Source organism: Lepisma saccharinum, chromosome 25, assembly GCF_977018435.1.
Source record: "Lepisma saccharinum chromosome 25, izLepSacc3.1, whole genome shotgun sequence".
In the NCBI taxonomy this organism is placed as follows: Eukaryota; Metazoa; Arthropoda; class Insecta; order Zygentoma; family Lepismatidae; genus Lepisma; species Lepisma saccharinum.
The window spans coordinates 31,437,419-31,452,947 of record NC_139253.1 but is presented as its reverse complement, the minus strand read 5'-3'; the positions used below and the strand labels follow the sequence as shown (position 1 = coordinate 31,452,947).

The 15,529-nt window shown below is 38.2% G+C and overlaps 1 protein-coding gene across 3 annotated transcripts in view; it reads left to right on the top strand.

Moving 5' to 3' along the window:
- LOC145978632 (uncharacterized) overlaps positions 1–15,529 on the top strand; it is a 495,167-nt gene that overhangs the window by 369,309 nt on the left and 110,329 nt on the right. For all 3 annotated transcript variants that reach the window (XM_083111381.1, XM_083111383.1, XM_083111382.1), the window contains one exon: positions 2,248–2,391. In XM_083111381.1, the coding sequence (XP_082967507.1) occupies positions 2,248–2,391 (144 nt within the window). The remainder of the gene's footprint in view (positions 1–2,247; positions 2,392–15,529) is intronic.

Genomic DNA, 15,529 nt, shown 5'->3' with positions numbered 1-15,529 from the left:
CCTCAGTAGTGTTAAAATACCACAGATCAGTGGTTGCAATCAACAAAATTTTAACATCACTGAGGTTAAACCTTGGCCAAAATGTAGTGCAGACCTCATGGAGCTCTGTGTCGCTTTAATACCAGTGTTTTTTCATGTTTTTTCTTCCTACACACAGGAAACTAAGAGCATCAAATCTCTTGATGCACCAGAAACGCATCGATTGATGCATTAAAATGGGTTTCATGATCTCTGCGAAGAATCAGGTTTACAGTTTGATGCATTTTTGTATATCGTAAAGGTAACGCCAAAGTGCATCATATGGTGCAAGCGAGTAATTCTTTGTGTCGAGATGCACTTTAATGCATCAGATGCGTTTTTATGTGTTTTCCTGAATATTACTCGATGGTGTACTCATACATTTGATAAAACATTAAAATGCTCACCAAGGCAAACTTTTATAGTAATTTGTTGTGAATCTTCGTCTGAAGAAGATCCTGTTAGAGGGTGGAAACGTTATGTTTTTATGTATATGTTTATACTGTAAAAGTTTGCCGTGGTCAGCATGTTAATGTTTTATTAACATGGAAACAAGGCTTAACAGTGTTATCATACATTTGGTCTGAGCCACAGACTTTATGCATTTTTTTGTTTCAGCTGATGCATGTTTTGTTTCATCTGATGCATGTCTTGTTTCAGCTGATGCATTTACTTTTCGTGTGTACTTTCCATCTACAAGAGAACATTCTTGTAAATTACATAATACTATAACTGTCTCGGTCTGTGTTAATTTTAGGGTGCAATCATACTCTTTCTTGATAAAGAAACATACATTTTTGTTCTTGTCAAAGGTACCGTCATGGACACTCCTGGGCTGTTATGATCGCATTGAATTTTAATGGAATCGTTACATCCCAGAAGTGTCCGAGACTGTACATGGTGTTATCATCTGATAGGATGCTTGTTGAGCTTGGAGCCACTTATAGGAGAAAATCCATGGGATAAAACGTTCATGTTTACCATATACTTCACCATCTTTTGATTTTCGTGTTTGGACGTGAAGCTCTTTCTTTACTCTGATCAAACCTTGAAAACCTCTACCGATAATGGGCGTTTGTTGATGGTGAGCTACCCGTCCTCTCTGGGGACAGACTGGAAGGATATCCTGAATTATTCCACCCAATCGATTTTCCCCAGCATTTCTTTTACGGCCGTATAGCGTTACCTGTCGAAGACGAATAAAGACAGGTGAGATCGAACACAAAAGGCTTCTCCATTTACTTTGCTTGAAGGCCTAGAAGGAGACCTTTGACATTTCTCACATAACCATCAGCAAGCGGTGTTAGAATTGAAGAAAATGTAGATGAACGGGACATTTCTGACATTTTTTTCACATTTCGATCTTATCTACTTTATATAAAGCAATACAATTGTTTCATTACAAAATAATAACAATAACATTTAATACTTGAAGCATATATTTATAAAAGGCCAACGTTGTTCTTGAAAAAAAAAATGCTATCTTGTATAACTTATTTTATCAATCTGTCTACCTGCGTTAAATGTACCTCATAACTACTATATCTATTAAGACAAACTTTAGTGAAGTGGTAGTGATAAACCTATTTACATTGAGCTACCTATTACGGTAGCAACGGTGTATTCCTCTTTGGATGAAAGATTAACGCTTGAACTAGGCAACGCTGCATGGTAATCGTTGCCACATTGTGCACTGGAATCAGCGTGTTTCTTGATCAACTCATTTCCATCCAGACGCTTAATTTCGTTGCCATTCTGCTAACCGCTAGCCTACTGGTGCCTAACCTTCACAATTGTTAATTTCTGGCTGTCATCTTCGTGGGTGTTTTTCCTACTGGGGAGGTGCAATCTGATTGCGACTGTACCACTGCAAAGGCAACATTGTCTGCCCTGTAGCAACGTTGCCAAGCGTAATCCTTCCTTTGCGTTTCTGCGTGTTCTGTCTATCCTACTTTCTATTTTCTTTGTTACTTTTGTCACTTCTCGCTGCGGAGAAAACTATGCTCTTACAGCAGCTTTGGCAACACATGGGTATTTCTTTCGCCCGCGAGCAGCGTTCGGTTCCTTGAGACACGGAAATAAACTATGTCAGCCGAACGCAACCGAGGCCATTTCGCATTGCTCTCCAGTCACTACTTGAAACAACGGGCAGTATTGTATAGGTGCTAAAGTTATTTGATATTCTCTTTGAAACGACCTTATATATAACCTCTCTTCCTGTGCTTACAGACATCGACCCGAACGACAAAGAGGCGCAGGCCGCCGCTACTAAGATCCAGGCTGTGTTCAGAGGTCACCAGACACGAAAGATCATGAAGAGCGACGACAACGAGAAGGCCAACCTTGAGCAAGAGTTTAACCCCAACGACCAAGGTGAGTGAGGAACGTTGAAGTTGCATTATCCTTTGAGAGAAACATTTTGAATCACAGCACTATCGAGCGTGAGTTATGTCACTTGTTTGCTGACACTGTGGTAAAAACGGTATACAGTCGTATTGTATTGTTGTTTGGAGTACTTTTGTTCTGTTGTAGGTATCATTGTATTGTTACATCCACACCGTAGGCACTAGTATTTTACTTGTAGGACATCGAGGGAATCTACATCACCGAAGCATTTGCTGTGTAATTTATATTGTGGTATTTCTGAAACGTGAGAAGAGGACGATATTTCAAAGGACTGTACATATTAATCTGTAGAGAACACCATATAAATTATTTAGGGTTAGACCCTACTGTTTTTCACATAGTCCAAAGAGTATATGGGAACACACGTAAACTGTACATATGCACAGATGCAATGTACTTTCTAGTTTACAACTAATCGTAAACGATACGTGGACCTTAAAGACAACCTGGAATACAACAAAAACGGGGCAGCGGAGTCGTAGCCCCCATGAATGTCCTTACACAAAAAAATATTGCAGTTTTCATGACTTATCATTATTTCCTACTCGTAAAGTACTACACTTCGATGGTGAAATTACTGTACAACTGTAATGAAATTGTGAAGTGCGTAGTGAATGCACTTGCCAAATTGCTACCGCTTAAATCAAACTCTTAGCTCCCTGTATCACAAAAATGTTAATACGCCCCTCTTGGAGTTGTTATAACTGATACCTTTTCCAGACTGCATAGACATATCAAAGAAGAAAATATAAAGCTTTTTAAACGCTTACTCCCTCTGTTCTGAAACAAGATATATGCATGTAGAAATATAAAGTACAATTTCCGTCTTTAATGAAAGTTTCTTCATTTTATAGTGATCAATCCTCGAGAAAAGTTTAACAAGAATTTTGAAAATGGTAACTCTCTGTAACACACCGTGATGGGGAGAACATCAGAAAAAGATCATTAGCTTAATTATCACAAAATTAAATTACAGAAATCAGCATGTGAAGATGAAACAATCAGTACAAAAACTTAAAATTGTAGAATGAAAACTCGTTGTAATGTGCTTCTTCAAATATTAAAAGCTATGAATATGTTTCTTCGATGTAACAGTAGATTTTGTTTTAGTACTTAGAAGACATTAGAAGCTTGTAGAACTGATAGAAAAAAGTATTCTAGGGTTAACTATGATAGAACACACCACGAGGCACCCCGTAAGTATATACGTAGTTTGCTTTTCGACTGGCTGAAAACTACTTTTCCTTGTAATATGAATTTTACTTGTACGTAGAAATGTTGGTAGTTTTGATGATGAATTCAGAAGTAAATGATACAAGAGAGAGTCAAATGAAAGCCTTAATTTGAGTTTGTTTCTTATCAAGTAGATTTTTGTATGCAGGGTTGCACACTTTTGCTGCATTTTAACACAGATCTACATATATTATCAACTTTGAGTTAGTGCCTAAGAAGAATAAGTCTTTGGGGTCCACGTGCAGTCACTGCGAAGGCCTTTCCACCCATCTGCCTGCGAACTGAGGCTATTGTTAAACTTTCTCCTCCATTAGTAAACTTGCTGGTGTGGGAAGCATGCACAGAGATATTGAGTTTTCATTTGCTGAAAAATTTATATATTTTTTTAGGCTGACAGAGAGCAAGAAAGCACTCCTCTTCACTGGTGCAAGTGTGCAGAGGAGGCGCCATCTTTACGATAACAAAAATGGCGTTTTAAAGCTCACTTGATTAGTGTTGCAGCCTTGAGGTCGTTTTATAAATAACAGTTGATACCTCATGCAAATTTGAGCTGTATACAGTCTGTCCCACAATTTTTATTGACCTTTTAAGGTTTTCATTTCACTCTTGTAAGATATACAGGGTGTAAATAAGGTTAGTAAATAACGCATACGAAATGATGACATTATTTCATCATTCTTATTCGGCCGCCTATAACGGTGCATAAGAATGGACAATTAGATGGGCATACCAGGGCTTTTATGGGTTCTTTTGTAGCGGTTGATGAAATTAATTGTATAAGCAATTATATATACAGGGTGTCTCAAAAGTAATAGCGCAAACTGACACAGGTGAAAGTACACGATAATAGAAGCAAAAACGTCTCAGTAAACATGGGTCTGCAAACGAGCCGTTTTCGAGATAATTGCGAATGTGTGATTACAAGCCGTCACTGACTTCATTGTTTGTAAACGTCGTCCTTGTTGGTAAAATGCTAATGATGTGTGCGAATGCGTGAGTACAAGCCGTACCACCTCTCGGAAATGTTCTGTTTTGTAAACAAAGAGCGCGCAAGGAGTAAAGCACTCGGTGTTTACAAAATTCAATCAATGACGGCTTGTAACCACACATTTGCACAGATTATTAGCATTTTACCAACGAAGACGACGTTTACAAACAATCAAGTCAGTGGCGGCTTGTAATCACACATTCGCAATTATCTCGAAAACGGCTCGTTTGCAGACACATGTTTACTGAGACTTTTTTGCTTCTATTATCGTGTACTTTCACCTGTGTCAGTTTGCGCTATTACTTATGAGACACCCTGTATATATATATATATATATAATTACATAAATATCTACTTTACTACAGCCTAAGTGTGTAATAGCAAATGTGGAAATATATACAGAACCGCTGGGCTTGGATTGGTTATCCATAGCATTAAGCTAATTCATAGGAGTAGCATTAGTAACTCGCTGGCAAGTTTGAATGAAGGAAATGAAGTTAAGGGTGGCCTTGGGTTGAAAACTTTCCTCATCAAACTTCTCCGAATCTTCTAAGATTAAGATGATCTCAGTTGAACAATGTTACCGTAATGAACGTGTGTTGTTTACATGTTCTGCCTGTTTAAGTAAAATTTCGAAATTGAAATTTCATTCCAAGCCACGAGCAGCGTCCAGCCTGATGACTGAAATCGTGGAAAATTCCATCGGATTCTGCCAAGAATGTTGACGACTCTTTGCTAGATGCTGTGGCATTTCAACATGTTGATGAATTGAGACAGAGTTGTGGAAATCAGCGTGGGTTATGAGAAGGGACAACAGTGATTTGAAACTTATGAACTCTCACTGGATTATTCAACTGTTGAAGGTTTCAAGCGTCTAATATTAAATAGCGTTTCTAGTATTATTCCCTAGAACTGCATAATTTGTATCCATGCCCAGATATTATTAGAATAATGAAATCAAGAAGACTTAGGTGGGCAGCCCTTGTGGCACGAAGGGAGAGGAAAGAAGAGTTTGCAGGATTCTTGTTGGTGATGGTAAGAGACCTGTAGGAAGGCCAAGACCAGATAGAGGGATAACGTTGAGGTGGACCTAAAGGAAATCGGTAAGGATGGAAAAGATTGGATTGATCTTGCCCAGGATGGGGACAGATGGAAGGCTTGTGTTGCTAAAGCCATACTTAGTTACTTACAATTAGTTAGTTTGTTAGTATTATCCTCACTAGTTTGCAAAAATAGAAAGGAAAAGAAACTTGTTTGTTCAGGCAGTACATGACAAAGCTGCAAGGCCATCTCCTACACTGAAAAGCTGTTGGTTTGAACATTAGAGCCATTCTAAAATTAACGGTCTAGTCTAACTTTACCAGCGGTTACCTTGAAGTCACTCAAATGGCATACGTATCTATAATTAACACATTTGTGGTATTAAGTAAATTGTTAATACACGGCAAATGGATCTCATTATTTTTGTAACAATTCAACTCAACCCATCGTACTGCTGTGGACGTATTAACGATACTAATATATGGCAAAGCATTGTTAGTCTCCCACAGCGAAGTAATTTAGTACTCGGTCTACAAATTCACCCCACAATACATTCAACATTTGGGAAAATCGATACGGTTTATTTACACCCACCAACTCGCTCGATCTACATGAACTGATTTGCATATCTCAGTTCGTAATTTACTACAGGAAAGAGGGGAACGTCATCCATCGTAACTATTACTCTGTTTGTATTAAGGCCCTTCTTCTAAGCTTGTGCTTAAATAATTGAGAATTTCTAAGAGAATTAAAGGTGACAAAACGATACAAGATTCCTGTTTTAGGATACTGGAACCACTGTCGTACGCAGGATGTTTTCGGTAGGGACCACCTTTCTCGTGCGCCAGTGACGGGAACTATTGTAGACAAGCTTGTGTCTATTTTCTGCTTTTGGAAGAATAACATAAGCCGTAGCGCAACACTCCTTGAGGGCCAGGGCCTGCCTGCCGGTCTCACTCTCACAATGTCTTAGTAGAGGGTGACGTGTGGTCAGCACGACGAACCCCCAGTCGTTACTGTAGGTTTCCACGACCGGGTTACGCTACTCATTCGTAGCTCTACAATTTCCTCGCAATGGTGGGTGGCCATCGGTCCCATACCCTGGCCGAAATTCCAGGAGAAAACTTGTTACGCTTCCCCTAGGAGACTGCAACCAGCGCGTCCCGTACCCGGAGCCCAAAGCATGACTCCTTAGGCCGCCCATCCACGGTGCGGACATTGGAAGAATAATTCTTCATACTTTTGTTCATTTGTTGTTCATAAATCTATAAATTCTATAAGGATTTGGGTTCCTCTCTAAGTAATGTAAACTACATTATGTCACCCAGCAGTTCCTTGAATGCGAAGCCAGTGTCCCGAGTCCCCAGCTACATACTTGCAATAATTTAAGACCAACTGGATTATCAATCATGATTATCAATTAAGTCAACACGTGTACCAACAGCAAAAGACTGCAAACAAGCTTTTGTTTCTTTGAGAGCGGTTCTGAACGCATCAAAAGAATATCGATCATTAGAAAAAACTTTAGTTATATCTTTGAATCAACAAATCAAACTTACTGTTCGACTTATTCTATAAAGTAGATAAGGTATACGTTCCTGGTGTCAACGGTAATGTTCAAAGATAGTAATCTCTAAAGGATAACCTTTCGTTATCTTTAAACCTTACGGGTCAGCAAGTTTGTTCCGCGTTAAGGTCCTTAATCCATTTCCATCATTAAGAGTTCTATGATTTTAAAAAGTGGTACAGTGTTTAGCATAACGCTCTCCGAGGCAGGGGATCCTATATTAGATCCTGGGTAAGGTAAGGAGCTTTTTTTTTTTTTTTTTTTCATTATCTACATCCATCCATCCTCAACGTTGCGATTAATCCAAGCGGTAGAGATGTGGCGCAAAATAACCAAAATATAATTCTAAAAAGTTGAACTCTCGTTCTTGCATTTTATGTTTCAGAGGAAACTTGTTCTAAATTTAAGCATGGAACTGTTTTTCATAGTTATTCAACTATATATGGAAGTATTTATCACGCCACTTCGAGTTACAAGTGCATTTGTAAATTTTGCAGTCAGTCACTGTTTAATAACGGTATGAGTCTGAGGCACTTGCAACTTCGACCAACTTTTATTGCCGGTCAAGATTTTGCTGATTCTGTTAAATGTATTTTTCACAACACGGTTGAAAGTTTCTGAGAGATTGGACCAAGAAGAAAGGGAAATCGAAAGTGGAACATTGAGGTATATTAGCAATCGAAGAAGAAAAGTTCCGTTCCATATCATTCCTCGGAGAGTGGGATTCTGTTGACAAGAAGGAAAAGCCCAATAAAATCAATACCATTTTTTAAAGGAAGGGGCATTTTGGCTGCTGGGAGAACGTCGTCGTTCATCGCGCAGCATGATCGAAAATTCAAATCATTCGGCCTCAACTGGGCAAGGGAAGTGACCCTTGGGCCTCTGTTGAATATGGTTTCTTATAAGGTCAACATTTTGGAAAACTAGATATCTGCATTCCGCTTTTTTACTTTATGTTGAATTTTTATTTTGAATTTTTATTTGTATAATCATCTTTGGTTATGCTGTTACCAATTTATTAGTTACAATCCTTATGTATTGCTAGGGCATGCTCACTCCAACGGGCGAAATTAGGAAAATGGCATATTTGTTCCCTTACAAAACTGTATTATTAATATATTGAAAATAATCAAATAACTGCACAATTTTAACTAAAGGATTGGTTGGTTGAGTTTTTGGTTTTAAGTTCATTTTATGCAACAGAAAGGCTAATCGGGACTGGACCCACAGTTTAAATTGATTTTTAGATTTTATTTAGTTTATTTTACTTCGCGTTTTGTGCCTCTTGGCTAATTTGCGAAGATGGGGATGAGTGATGAAATGATGAAATTGATGAATGGACATTCACAAACAACCAAGCCCGACCGGGATTCGAACCCGGGACCCTTGGCGTCGCAGCGCGATGTGCTAACCACTCGGCCACAGGGTCGGGCCCACAGTTTAAAGTAGGTTTCTAACCAAAGTCTACGTTTCCACACTGAACTCATAGAGACAGACATATACTCTGTCCCAGCTAACTGTAGAGCAGGGCCGCCCATAACGGCAGAGGAGGTGGAGGGAAATCGAGTGGTGAAAGCGCAACGTTGCCAACCGTATGGTCATTACCGTTCATGTACAGAAATGTCATGGCATGTACGGACGTATGCTCCAGACCTTAGTCCGTACGCTAAATGTGTGGCTTATCAAAATGACATCTAAGAATTCTTAAACCAAGCGTACGGACCTGGAGACAAAAATACGGTGCGTTTGCCATGTTCGTACGGTTTTGTCCGTTTCAAAAGTTTGCAACGCTGACAGACCAAAGCAGAGAAATCCGGTAACTCCAGTCGTCCATTACGCAATCCCGTTTCTCTCAGTGGAGCCGTCTTGCGTCACTTCTTGCGCAGAGACTTGTTCTCGTTCGCCTGGTCTACAGTTAGCTGGTACAGGGTCATTTATAAATTGCAGTGCACCTGTGGTTGATTGATTGGTTTTTATGTTACAGACTTGTTTTTGCCCGTAACACAATACGAGAATGAACGCTTTAACTAAAACAAAATTGATAAACAGAGCCCAACAAGAAAATTTAAAAAAAATATATGTTTAAAAATTTTCTTTCTCAATTTTTAAAACTAATAATTAATTAATCTAACAAGAACTAAAATCATCGGGGACTAAAAGAACCTTACCTAGTCAAGAGCTCGGGTGGTAAAGGGACACTCAGCACATACAATGAAAAACATAGGACAACAGATGATTATTCTCGCCATGGTCCCAGGCGCCAGGGCCTCGTTCGCCTGCAACATTACACTTAACGGGGTGTACTACGGGGAAGTGAGGCAGTGCCCCAATGGGATAACAATGCTATATACATAACAATTACTCTGAAATATTGGCACTTACCCACAGCTATATTAGGGCCTCCCCGATGGTGCAGTGGTAGCATCGTCGCCTTGTAATCAAGGGGTCCCGGGTTCTATACCCGATGGAGGCACATAGTGGTTCGGATCCTACTTTAAACTGTAGGTCCAGTCCCGATTAGCTTTACTGTGCATAAAGCGAACTTAAAACACCAACTCAATCGATCGGTCGATCAACCACAGCTATATTATTATTCCATAGCTCACGAATGATTGCATACTTTCTTCAAATCATCAGCATATTGGTCAAGGAATTTCTCCTCAAGAACTTACCACTGAAAATTCATCGCTAAAGAATATTCTTTATTTCTTACTACTTATTTCATGCGCCTTATGATACATTTGAAAACGATAACAAGGTTTCTACTGACTCCGAGACTGGAAAAGCCAGGGGAAACTAAATCTTCTGGTACTTGCAAAGATTAGAAATCGATTTCCACTGTTATTTTGATGTTATGTCCTTGATTTATAAATGTTTTGTACTTTTTTCTGTATATTATTGCTGAGTAAATTTATTTCTTGTGAATCACATATGCAGTTCATCACAATAGCTGCAGAACTTCCTGGAAAAGGGAGGTTTTTTCTTTTTTTTTCAAAATAAGCGAGACAGAACCCAGTGGAAGCAAATATATGAAGAATGTATTAATACAGGGTTCCTGTTGGTTATGATTTTGATATTAAAAGTTTGATACTTCTACAAGCAATAATGACTACGGCGCCCAGATTTTTATATAATTACGTATACAGTAAAACCTCGTTAATCCGGACTTCGCTTAATCCGGACAGTCAAAAGGAAAAGAGAAGCAGAATGCAAAGTTTTAAATGTGGCTAGAAGTCAACAAGAGAACTTCCCAAAGAAAAGGCAGTCAACCACTGATGAAATTCTTTTTTCCCGCAGACTTTGTACTGTACTGTATAGTGTATTTAGGCCTATGCCCTTTAAATACACCGTAATAGACGTGTTTTGTTGCTATAAACGGAGTTTCAATGCAGTTTCTAGTTCTTTTAGGTTATTTCAGTTAATCCGGATTTTCGTTAAACCGGTCAACTTATCCCCCCATTAGTTCGGATTAACGAGGCTTTACTGTATTTTCCTTTGTATGTAGGCAAGCAAAAATTACAAATGTCGGCGAATTACGATGTTAGGAACGGTACACCTGAATGTCATGTTACACATTTTTACATATTTTGAAGGTTTTTTTTTTGCCTATTTGTCATTTATCTTACGCATTTTTACACAAATTGCAGTATTTTAATTGGGAAGATAAAGATGAAGGATGATACGATGAAATTGATGAAGGGACACTCACTCAAAAAGGAACACCCACGTCAAAGCTAGAATTAGAAACCCCTGGCGTCGTGCCTTTCCTAATAACCACTCCCTCACGGATGTCGGTTTTTCTGGTATTTCATTGAGTAAGGAGATATAATAATTGTGGGATAATCATTAAAACTTTCTTTAAAAATCTGATAGTTTTTATTTGATTATGGTACGTCTGTCACCATACGTTCGCTTCATGTCATTTAAGCCGCGAAATTCCTGTTGAAGGTGACTTTGTTCTTCCCTGCTGATGATTCTTGAAATAGTGACATTCATGTTTTCAATTTATCGCATTATGAATTTTCCAATGTAATTTAGTGCATTACAATTTCATCATTTCAGATAACTTCTTAGAATTTAATAATATTGAGAAATTAATTTAATATAATTATATTTTTTAGTACCAGAGGACTAAAGAAAGCACAGAAATTAGAAATAATATGTATATTACGTATATATTTTTACATATTTCAGTATATTTACATATTTCAAAGATTTTTGTACATATTTTGAATGTTTTAGCTATATAAAAATCCAGGCTCTACAATCAATGTATTCCGAAAGATGTCTTTGTTAAATACCTATAGTTGTGTAATATAAGATCGATTATTGCTAACCTCTTCTTCCTAGATGTACCGTGAAACAGGAACATGTGTAATATAATACACATGTTAGTCCTCCTTGACAAATGATTACAAACAATGTACACTGACGTGCCCAGAAATTTCATAAAAGGGGTTATGACCGAATATCTTTTTTCAAAGATATGCAGGCCAAATAGCAGAATAAACCGAAAGAAATCTAAATATTGCAAGTATATATGATCCTACTTAACCTCTAATGCCACGCGACTGAAAAATTCTTGCTTGAGACTAAAATCGAACTAAGGTCTACTGGGTGGAAACCAGACGAAAATTCTGAAAGAGGGGAAAAAATGTTTTAGGATTAGTTAGCCTTCTTTCGTAAACAACCGAACACTTGAAAATTTTGAAGAATGATTAACCAGTCTCCATATTCGCATCTCAACTTTCATCTCCAAGATTACTCTCTTTCCTTTAATCTGGTTCCCATGGAAACCAAGTTTGTTCTTACTTCTTAATGCATTGGAGCTGCACGATAAATACTCTGCCGAAGTTTTGAAAGGTTTCATTTTCAGGTACGTTAATTAATTATATGTTCAGATAAATGTGCTTCACCGTAGGTAGTTTCTTTTTCAATATTCCTCTCAGACACGTTTCTTCATCATTTCTCTTTCTATTTTGAATTAATATAAGGGAGAAACTTGTCTTGTGTAACCACCTTTCCATTCACTTTAGCTCTTTTTCCCTTTTTTCATGATTAGACTGATTAATTCAAGGCACTTCGATTCCCTGGTACTACTTCGCAATTATGGTTTGTCGAATTAAATTCTCTAATCGCATAATGGCGGAATGGTAACGTCATGGCCTTGTAATCCCAGGTTCGATACCCGGCGAAGCCAAATGGTGGCTCGGATCATACTTTAAACTGTAGGTCCAGTCTCGATTTGCCTTATTTGTGCATAAAGTGATCTTAAAACAAAAATTCAAACAACGGGATATATGTGAGAGAACACAAAAAAACAAAAGGAATCCAGGATTCGAACCCTGTACACCTATCTTTGTAGCGAGTTAAGTTCAGAGCTTTTACACGGAGATGAGCAATTGAAGATGGAGAAAACTGAAGCGAGCATTAAGATAAAACGACCTTACAATAACGGGAAAAGCTATGGAAAAGGTTTTAAAGAAAATAACAATCAGAACAATACTTCAATTTCATCATAGTTTCTTTGTAGATTGATTCTAACAACTGCCACCTTCTCTACGGTCAACGTGACTGGAAACTATTGTTTGGCTTAATCATTCCAAGTGAATGCTGGGATGAAACCCTGGACGCTTAATTTCATTTTCATGCCCCTTCCTTTTCATAGCTGCCTATTCGTCCTCGTCGCGATTAACATAACAGTGTAAATAAGCAACATAAGTGATCAATAGCACTCTATAAATATTGCAGATGATAAAAATTAGTCGCCGGTTCCTGTGGCGGAATTGTTAGCACATAGCGTTACGACGCCAGGGGGCCCGGGTTCGAATCCTGGCCTGGGCGTGGATATTTGTGAGTGTCCATTCATCAATTTCATCATATCATCACTCATCCACATCTTCGCAAATTAGCCAAAAGTGGCACAAGAAGCGAAGTAAAATAAAGCAAATCAAATAAAAATAAAAATTAGTCATATCCCATAAGAAAATTAATTATTGGTTTCAGTGCAGTTTAATACAAAATATTTTCAAAATGTTCACCCTTCATTCCACTTAATCCTCAGGCCAGATTTGTCACTATTATTTTCTGACACTGCTAACATAGGGAGCAAAGTTACGCTTACACGAGCTGCACCTTATTATAATCATGAATGTTGTAATAAAACATGTTACAGCAAAGGGCTTTGCTTCCACATTGGAACCAATATGGCGGCGATTTTTCAATATCTGCTTTAACGATAGCTAGTGAAAATCACATGCGTGCTAGTTCTTTCCAAAATGTTGGCGCTTTATCCACTCTCGTTCGTCAGTCATGTATCCTCAATGGCCATAATCTCTCTTCCGTTTGGATACAATATGAGGAACAAAATGACACTAACAGTTATACGGTTTTCACAAAATTGCACACTGTATAAATTACAAGACTCAGCAGTGGTGCCAACTTTTGAAAGAAAAAAACATTGGGCGAGCTGAACTCAAAGATTTGTTGTATAAATTTATACAACACATGACACATGCCATAGACCTCTTTCCTCCATTACTTTCGTTATGACGATATAACCACGGATAGTGTAAATTATATAGTACACTGATAAGTATCAAATTGAACATGCAAGAAAAATATTATGAACAGGAATTAAGTTAGGAGAATTCTTTAGGTGCATAGGTATGACACCATTTGTTAAACGCGGGGATTTTATTTCTAAAATTTCTGAGTGAGCTAGAACCCCATAGGTGGCACCACTGAAACCAGTGTGCGAATTAATGGGAGGATGCCGGGAATCTCTCCCCACCCAAAAAAAATATCACCGGCAAAATAAAATTACTTTTATCCCCCTCAAAGAAAATGATATCGAAACTATATAGTATATCAATTCTTTACTATGTAAAAAACACAATTGAAAAATGATTCGGGTCCGTTAATGGTCCAGTGCAGTATGCAGCCTTGTGGATTGAAGAAGAACGCCATTCTGGAACTAACCAACCTATGCCGTGCCGAAACAACAGAGGGTTCATCCCATTCCATCAGGCTGTTTCCCACTTCAGTTTTCATGGCACAGTGCTGATATCTTACATGTGTTAAACTTGTAGCCGGCCACCGTGGCGGAGTGGTTAGCACATCGCGCTATGAAGCCAGGTGTCCTGGGTTCGAATCCCAGCCTGGGCATGGATGTTTGTGAGTGTTCATTCCTCAATTTCATCATATCATCACTCATCCCCATGTTTGAAATTAGCCAAAAGTGGCACAAAAAGCGAAGTAAAATAAAACAAATCAATCAAAATCAATCAATATTAACCTTGTAAGTATGTTAGATGGACATTAACATGAACTTTGCAATAGAAATTTGGTAATGTTTTCGGTGGTACTAGGTCGATAACTGTTTTTGTGTCTGAGTTCGGGTTTTCTTAGAATGGGTTTTTAAATTACGTTATAACACCATTAAGCCTTATTTCCATGCTATGAAAAACTCAATATGCTGACCAAGGCAGAAATTTATTTTATTATAAAACATAAACTAAACGTAACGTTTCAACCTTCTAGCAAGGTCCTCTTCAGACTCTGCACCAAATACAAATGTAACAAGGTACAAAACAGTACGATATATATACACAAACATTACTCCCCTCCAGACTATTAGAAAGTTGTTCTGGAACATTCTAGCAGGTGGCTTTCCCTTCTCAACTGTACTTTCACCTAAAACGCTAAACATATTTTCTTCCATCTAGAATGTGGTTGGACTCTTTATCTCACGTTCTTTTTCATTCATTCTTCTTCCTTCTTCCCATTTCCTCTCTTTCTAACACCATCTTCCATCCTTTGTTTATCATCAGTCCCCCATTCCAGTTCAGTTCTTGTGTCTTCTTCCCCTTTCTTCTCTATTTCCTTGGCCTCCTTCCATTTTCTCACTAGAACCATCTTCTCCCTTCCTATCTACTTAGCCTTATCCCACTCTATGTCATGTCCTGTTTCTCTCGTGTGTTTAAATATCGCATTTCTCTCTCTCTTAAGTCGTACATCATCCTTATGTTGTTTCAACCTGTTTTTTAGCCTCTTTTTCGTTTCTCCTTCTCTGACATTCTTTACACTTCACTTCGTAGATAATCCCTTCCTCTTCATCTTCTCTGTTTTCCTTTTTCTTGTTTGCATTCTTCGCTATTCTTAAGATGCTTTGCCTTCCCTTCCTGTAACTTTTAATGCCCGCTTTCCTAAGCACTTTGCATATCTTTTCTGTGGTCTTCCCCATACTCCTTATTCCAAACCTCCTCTCTTTTTCT